Source organism: Nicotiana tomentosiformis, chromosome 8 (assembly GCF_000390325.3).
Source record: "Nicotiana tomentosiformis chromosome 8, ASM39032v3, whole genome shotgun sequence".
Classification (NCBI taxonomy): domain Eukaryota; kingdom Viridiplantae; phylum Streptophyta; class Magnoliopsida; order Solanales; family Solanaceae; genus Nicotiana; species Nicotiana tomentosiformis.
Genome location: NC_090819.1, coordinates 99,418,243 through 99,425,709, shown reverse-complemented (window position 1 = coordinate 99,425,709; position 7,467 = coordinate 99,418,243). Strand labels below are relative to the sequence as shown.

The 7,467-nt window shown below is 41.6% G+C and overlaps 1 protein-coding gene across 1 annotated transcript; it reads right to left on the bottom strand.

The window, feature by feature from the left end:
• Nucleotides 1–5,556: 5,556 nt before the first annotated feature.
• On the bottom strand, nucleotides 5,557–6,933 carry LOC138897887 (uncharacterized). Its single transcript, XM_070183908.1, has 2 exons — nucleotides 6,546–6,933; nucleotides 5,557–6,434 (listed from the first exon to the last, which is right to left on the bottom strand). The coding sequence occupies exons 1-2, from the start codon at nucleotides 6,931–6,933 to the stop codon at nucleotides 5,557–5,559; spliced, it is 1,266 nt and encodes a 421-aa protein (XP_070040009.1).
• Nucleotides 6,934–7,467: the final 534 nt, after the last annotated feature.

Sequence of the window (7,467 nt, the reverse complement as noted above, 5' to 3'; positions counted from 1 at the left end):
TCGTATGGCTCATCCTGAATTAAAGGAGTTGAAGGAGCAGTTGCAGGAGTTGCTTGATAAGGGCTTCATTCGACCTAGTGTGTCACCTTGGGGTGCTCCAGTCTTATTTGTAAAGAAAAAGGATGGTTCTATGCGTATGTGTATTGATTATCGGCAGTTGAATAAGGTTATAGTGAAGAACATGTACCCATTGCCTCGTATTGATGACTTATTTGACCAGTTACAGGGTACCAGGGTGTTTTCCATGATTGACTTGCGCTTTGGCTATCATCAGTCGAAGATTCGGGAGCTGGATATCCCAAAGACTGCTTTCAGGACCAGATATGGTCACTATGAGTTTTTTGTCATGTCATTTGGGCTGACCAATTCCCCAACAGCCTTTATACATTTGATGCACAGTGTATTCCGGCCTTATCTTGATTCGTTCATCATTGTGTTTATTGACGACATCCTGGTATAGTCCTGGTCTCGGGAAGATCATGAGCAGCACCTGAGGACCGTGCTTCAGACTTTGAGGGAGAAGAGGTTATATGAAAAATTTTCTAAGTATGAATTCTGGCTTGATTCAGTGGCATTATTGGGCCACATAGTGTCTTGTGATGGGATCGAGGTAGATCCGAAAAAGGTGGAGGCAGTGCAGAGTTGGCCTAGACCGCCATCAGCTATGGAGATCCGCAGTTTCCTTGGTTTGGTGGTACATTACCATCGCATTGTGGAGGGATTTTCATCCATTGCAGCACCTATGACCAGGTTGACCCAGAAGGGTGCTCCGTTCAGGTGGACCGAGGAGTGTGAGCAGAGCTTTCAGAAGCTCAAGACAGCTTTGACTACAGCCCCAGTATTAGTATTGCCTACAGGTTCGGGGTCGTACACTGTCTATTGTGATGCCTCGAAGATTGTCCTTAGAGCGGTATTGATGCAGGACGGTAGGGTGATTGCCTACGCGTCTAGACAGTTGAAGGTGTATGAGAAGAATTATCCTGTTCATGATCTCGAGTTAGCAGCTATTGTTCACGCCCTGAAGATCTGGCACCATTATTTGTACGGTGTTCCCTGTGAGATTTACACTAATCACCGGAGCTTGCAGTACTTGTCCAGGAAGAAGGACCTTAATTTGGGTCAACGGAGGTGGTTGGAGATACTTAAAGACTATGATATCACTATATTGTACCACTCGGGGAAGGCCAATGTAGTGGCCGATGCCTTGAGTCACCAGGAAGAGAGTTTGGGGAGTTTGGCATATCTTTCGGCAGCTGAGAGGACCTTAGCCTTGGATATTCAGGCCTTATCCAGCCAGTTGGTGAGATTGGATATTTCAGAGCCTAGCCGGGTATTAGCTTGTGTGGTTGCTCGGTCTTCTCTTTATGACCGTATCAGGGAGCGCCAGTATGATGATCCTCATATTCTAGTTCTTCAGGACAGGGTTCGGCGAGGTGATGCCAGAGATGTGACTATTGGTGATGACGGTGTGATGATGATGCAGGGCCGGATCTGTGTGCCCAATGTGGATGGGCTTCGGGAGTTGATTCTTGAGGAGGCCCATAGCTCGCGGTACTCCATTCATCTGGGTGCCGCGAAGATGTACCAGGACTTGAGGCAGCACTATTGGTGGAGAAGAATGAAAAAGGATATAGTTGGGTTTGTGGCCAAATGTCTCAACTGTCAGCAGGTTAAATATGAGCATCAGAGACCGGGTGGATTACTTCAGAGGTTAGAGATCCCAGAGTGGAAATGGGAGTGTATCATCATGGACTTTGTGGTTGGACTTCCTCGGACTTTGAGAAAGTTCGATGTTATTTGGGTGATCGTGGATCGGCTGACCAAGTTAGACCATTCATTCCAGTGTTGACTACATACTCTTCAAAGAGACTGGATGAGATGTATATCAGAGAGATTGTCTGCCTTCATGGTATTCCAGTATCCATCATTTCAGACAGAGGTACACAGTTCACATCCCGGTTTTGGAGAGCCGTACAACAGGAATTGGGTACTAGGGTGGAGCTGAGCACAACCTTTCACCCTCAGACGGACAGGCAGTCCGAGCGCATGATTCAGATTCTTGAGGATATGCTCCGTGCCTATGTGATGGAGTTCGGAGGGTCATGGTACCAATACTTGCCACTTACAGAGTTTGCTTACAACAACAGTTATCAATCCAGCATTCAAATGGCACCGTATGAGGCTTTGTACGGTAGGTAGTGCCGGTCCCCAGTGGGATGGTTTGAGCCGGGCGAGGCCCGATTGTTGGGTACAGATTTGGTCCAGGATGCCCTGGATAAGGTGAAGGTGATTCAGGAGAGACTTCACACAGCCCAGTCAAGGCAGAAGAGTTACGCATACCGTAAGGTTCGTGATTTGGCATTTATGGTGGGTGAGCGGGTCTTGCTTCGGGTATCGCCTATGAAGGGTGTCATGATGTTTGGGAAGAAGGGCAAGTTGATCCTGAGGTTCATTGGTCCTTTTGAGATATTGTGTTGAGTTGGGGAGGTTGCTTATGAGTTTGCCTTGCCTCCCAGGCTAGTAGGAGTTCACCCGGTATTCCACGTGTCTATGTTCCGGAAGTATCACGGTGATCCGACTCAGGTATTGGATTTCAGCTCGGTCCAGTTGGACAAAGATCTATCTTATGTTGAGGAGCCAGTAGCCATTTTGGACAGGCAGGTCAGAAAGCTCAGGTCAAAGAATATTTCTTCAGTAAAGGTCCAGTGGAGGGGTTAGCCAATCGAGGAGGCGACTTGGGAGACCGAGCAGGATATGCGCAACCAGTATCCTCATCTTTTCACAGTTTTAGGTATGTCTTTATACTCGTTCGAGGACGAACGATTGTTTTAAGAGGGGGAGAATGTAACGACCCGACCGGTCGTTTTGAGAATTTGAGCCCCGATCCCCTAATATCTGCTTTCCCCATATTTATTTCTGCTTTTGGGATTTGCCAGAGTGTTTGGTTATGGAATTCGGGGAGTTTTGGGAAACATAGTCCCTAGTTGTGAGTTTAAGCCTTAGAGTTTGGACCATAGTCAGAACTATGTGAAGACGGATCCGGAATGGAATTCTGTCAACTCCGTTAGCTCCGTTGAGTGATTTTGGGGTTAGGAGCACGTCCGGAATGTGTTTTTGAGGTCTGTAGTAGATTTAGGCTTGAATTGGTGAAAGTTAGTTTTTCGGAGATTTCGGCCGATAGTGGAAATTTTGATATCGAGCTCGGAATGGAATTCCGAAACTGGCTGTAGGTTCGTAGTGTCATTTGTGACCTGTGTGTAAAGTTTGAGGTCATTCGGACTAGAATGATGTGGTTCGGCGTCCTTTGTAGAATTTGGAAAATTTTAAATTCTTAGGCTTGAATCCGTGCTTAATTCATGATTTTGGTGTTGTTCGACGTGGTTTAAAGGCTCGACTAAGTTCGTAGGGTATTTTAGGAGTGGTTAGTATGTTTGGTTGAGGTCCTCGGGGCCTCGGGTGTGTTTCGGATGCCTAACGGGAAGAAATTTGGACTTAGAGAAATCTAGTGCCTTTGCTGGTTCTGGTGTTTCGCACATGCGGAAAATAGACTGCAGGTGCAGAGATGGAAACGCAGATGTGAGAAGTAGAGAGTTGGCCTGGGGTTGCAGGTGCGAGGAAGTTCCGCATCTGCGATGCCCGCAAATGCGCAAGGTTGTTTGCAAATGCGCAGAAGCGGAAGGGACGTTTGCAAGCGTGAGTGCGCAGGTGCGGCCTTTCGTCGCAAGTGTGAAGGCAGGGGGGCAAGTGAGTTACGCAAATGCGCACGTTTTCCGCACAAGCGCACCCGTAGGTGCGAGTCCAGGTTCCGCAGGTGCGGAAATACCTGGGAAGTGATTAAAACCGAAGGGCTTCGTGATTTTTGGCATTTTTGGCTTTGCAAACTCGGGTTAGGGCGATATTTGAGAGAATTTTCGAGGCATTTCGTGAGGTAAGTTCCTTATGCTTATTTTTGGTCAATAATCTTGCCTTGCCATGTATTTTCCCACCTAGTTAATCTGTATTTAAGGTGGAAATTGGAAGTTGGAGGCAAGGGATTTGGAAGTTTGAATTGTGGATTGGAGGACCATTTGGTGTCGGATTTTAGTAAATTTGATATGTTTAGACTCGTGAGTGAATGAGCTTTCTAGTTTCATAAATTTTGTCAGGTTTCGAGACGTGGGACCGGGGACCGGGTTTGAGCCAATTTCGAGTTTTGGCCTAATTTTTGTAGTTTTTCTTGTGGGATTCATTCCATTAGCGCGTATTGATGGTATTGTACTATTTTGAATAGATTCGGGCCATTTGGAGTCAGATACTCGTGGCAAGAACGTGATATCGAGTTGATTTGAGCGGTTCGAGTTAAGTGGCTTGCCTAACCTTGTATTGGGGACTTTTTTCCTTAAGGTGTTTTATATTAATTGATGTGTGGGTGCCGTGTATGTGAGGTGACGAGTACGTACACGAGCTATTATTGCAAAAATCTCGTTTTTCCTTTCTAAATCGTAAATTGTTTTTCCTTATTAAATTGCACTAATATGTTTAATTGTGAAACTTAGACTAAAGAAGCATGCTTACGTGTTTTAACTGCCTAATTGACATTCTGTGCGTCATGTTTAGTTAAGTCCTTATTTGCCTTACCTGTGTCCAGTATAAACTGTATAACTCGATGTCATACCTGTCATTTCATCTTGCGTTGCATATTTAAATTCGGACTACAAACGTATTCCGGGAGATCCCCTTTGTACTGCATATTTACTTTGGGACTACAGACGTATTCCGGGAGATTCCCCAGCATTGCATATTTACTTTGGGACTACAGACGTATTCCGGGAGATCCCCCTGTACTGCATATTTACTTTGGGACTACAGACGTATTCCGGGAGATCCTCCAGCACTGCATATTTACTTTGCGACTACGGACGTATTCTGGGAGATCCCCCTGTATTGCATATTCATTTGAAACTACGGGACGGTATCCCGAGATATTTCTCCACCGTGTTTACCTTGTTCTGAGCCGAGGGCTCCCTTAACTGTTAAATTTTTGAGAATTTTTTTAACTGTGTTACCGTAAATTTTACTTATATCTTTTACTGCTTAATTTATTATATTTACTCCGGTAGGGCCTTGACCTGACTTTGTCACTACTCGACCGAGGTTAGGCTTGGAACTTACTGGGTACCATTGTGGTGTACTCATGCCCTTTCCTGCACATCTTTTCGTGTGTAGATCCAGGTACGAGCTATCAACCTTGGGGTTAGCGCGTGCTGATGATTCTAGGAGACTTCAAGGTACTTCTGCTTGCATCCGCAGATCTTCTGAGTCCCCTTCTATTCCCTCGCCTAGAGACTTTCTTTAATATCTTCGGACTTTTGTATAGAGCTACATAGATTATAGCAGCTTGTGACTTAGTGATATTCCGGGTCTTGGGAAACTATTTTGTATATGCCGAGTGGTGCTACTCTTGGCTATTCACAATATGTTATTTTATTTTATTTTATTTTTGTTGTTGTGTTTTCTTTATATTTTTCGTAATATTAGGCTTACCAAGTCGTAGAGACTAGGTGTCATCACGACACCTTACGGGGGGTTAGTTTGGGTTGTGATAAACTCATTGTCAATCTTTAAGATTTTCAACTTTTGAAGCTTACAATTTGGAGCTATATGGCCAAATTTTCCACATTTATAACACTTTAGGCCAGCAAGATCCTTGTTAGACCTATCTTTCGTAAATCTTTTTGTCTTACGATAGCTTTTTCTAGTATCACGTTCTTCCTTAGACCTATATCTAGACCTATTTTTCTTATAAGGACTATCAAGGTTATGGTATCTATGATACTTGTGTTTCTTCTTCTTACTATTAGCAGAAGTCTCGGGTAAACCGAACTTGGTACAAAAGTCTCCTAATTGAGATTTTTTCTTAAGCTTGTTTTTCTTAAGCTGTGTAGAAAATTTCAACTCATTACACAAGTTCAATCCTTCTTGTGTGCAAATTCTTATCAGTTTTCTATAGGTATAATCCTTATACGGAATTTCATCGTAACTACCTCTTAGAGTTTTTCTTACTCTTTCAGCAAATAAGGAGGGAAGGCCATCTATAAACTTAGCTTTCCAATGTTCATACTTATTTTCTGGTAATTCCATAACCCTACTCATAAAGGTATCTTTATACCATCTAAACTCACCTAAGGTCCTACATCTGAGACCATTAAGTAGAGTACGGACTGTCTCATACTGATTGGTAAATCTACCATTGAAATGTTCTAATATGGTAAGAATAAGGGTATAAATATCATCTTCTCTATTTTTCACTAGAGGCATGTCTAAGTTATCAACTCCTTCGTCAGTGGCTATTGCATGAATAACCGAAGCCTTTTCATCAACAGTTAAATAATTATCCCACCAGCCACGAAGTTGGCCAGTAAAACATGCAATAATCATTTTGCAAATAGTTCTATCTGTATTTTTCACACTTTTACAGATAGTTGCATACATAAGCATTGTATGCACAAGAATAGTTAATTGTCTATCAGTCAAACCATTAAAATTCCATTCATAAATTTCGGAACCTCTATAAGACGTATTAGTCTGATTCCAATCTCGTTCTTCTATTAACACATCTTGGGGAGTAGGACGATTATAATAATAAGTTTGCATTTTGGGTTTATCAGCATACTTATTATTCTTTTTGGGATAACCTCTAAGTTTATTAAACTCTGACCAAATTTCTTTTTTATAATCAGAACTAGTTTCTAATTTATCAGCAAATTTTTTTGATAAATCAATTGGTTTGATATTTAAACCAGATAACGTTTTATCAAAAAGTTCTTCTAAATCAGTAAACAATTTGAATTTAAAATCCTGAATCTCAGTAGGTCTTTGAACATGAGTAAGAATAATTTGAGTGTCTGATTTTATTCCAGAAGTAGAAGCAATATCGATTTTGTTAGTTCTCATTCCTTTTATCAAAACTGATAATTCGTCGAGTTTTTTATCAAGAGAATTAATATGTTCACCCAAAACTTTGACATATAAACTCAAATAATTATTTTGAGAAATAAGTTTATTAATTTTGACTATGCTGACTGCAACAACATCTTCTTCAATAAATTTTTGAAATGCAGTGAAAGTAATACCTGTATTATTAGATTAAATAAAAGGTGCTTGAGATGGGTATATGGTTTTTAAAATATTACCACTCCCATCTTTATAAGATCTTTCCAAAACCTTTATGTATAATGGTAAATAGGTGACTATAAACCAAGGAACAAAATACATAATTTGATTATGTAAAGCACAAGTTTCATAAAACTCTTGTGAAATATTATTCAAATCTACTTTACTATAAGTGTCAAAAAATCAAGTTTTAAACCGTTTTCATTTATCACTAAAGAAATCCTTTTGAACATATTTTCTTGCCAGTCCAGTCAAATAACAAATGTTGTCACTAATACTGAATATTCTCATATTACTCAAAATCCGGATGGTAGG

Coding starts and splice junctions, on each gene's coding strand:
- LOC138897887 (XM_070183908.1), bottom strand. CDS start 6,933: ATGAGAACTAACAAAATCGATATTGCTTCTACTTCTGGAATAAAATCA. Junction 6,435..6,545: donor GACTAATACGTCTTATAGAG/GTTCCGAAATTT, acceptor TGAAAAATACAG/ATAGAACTATTTGCAAAATG.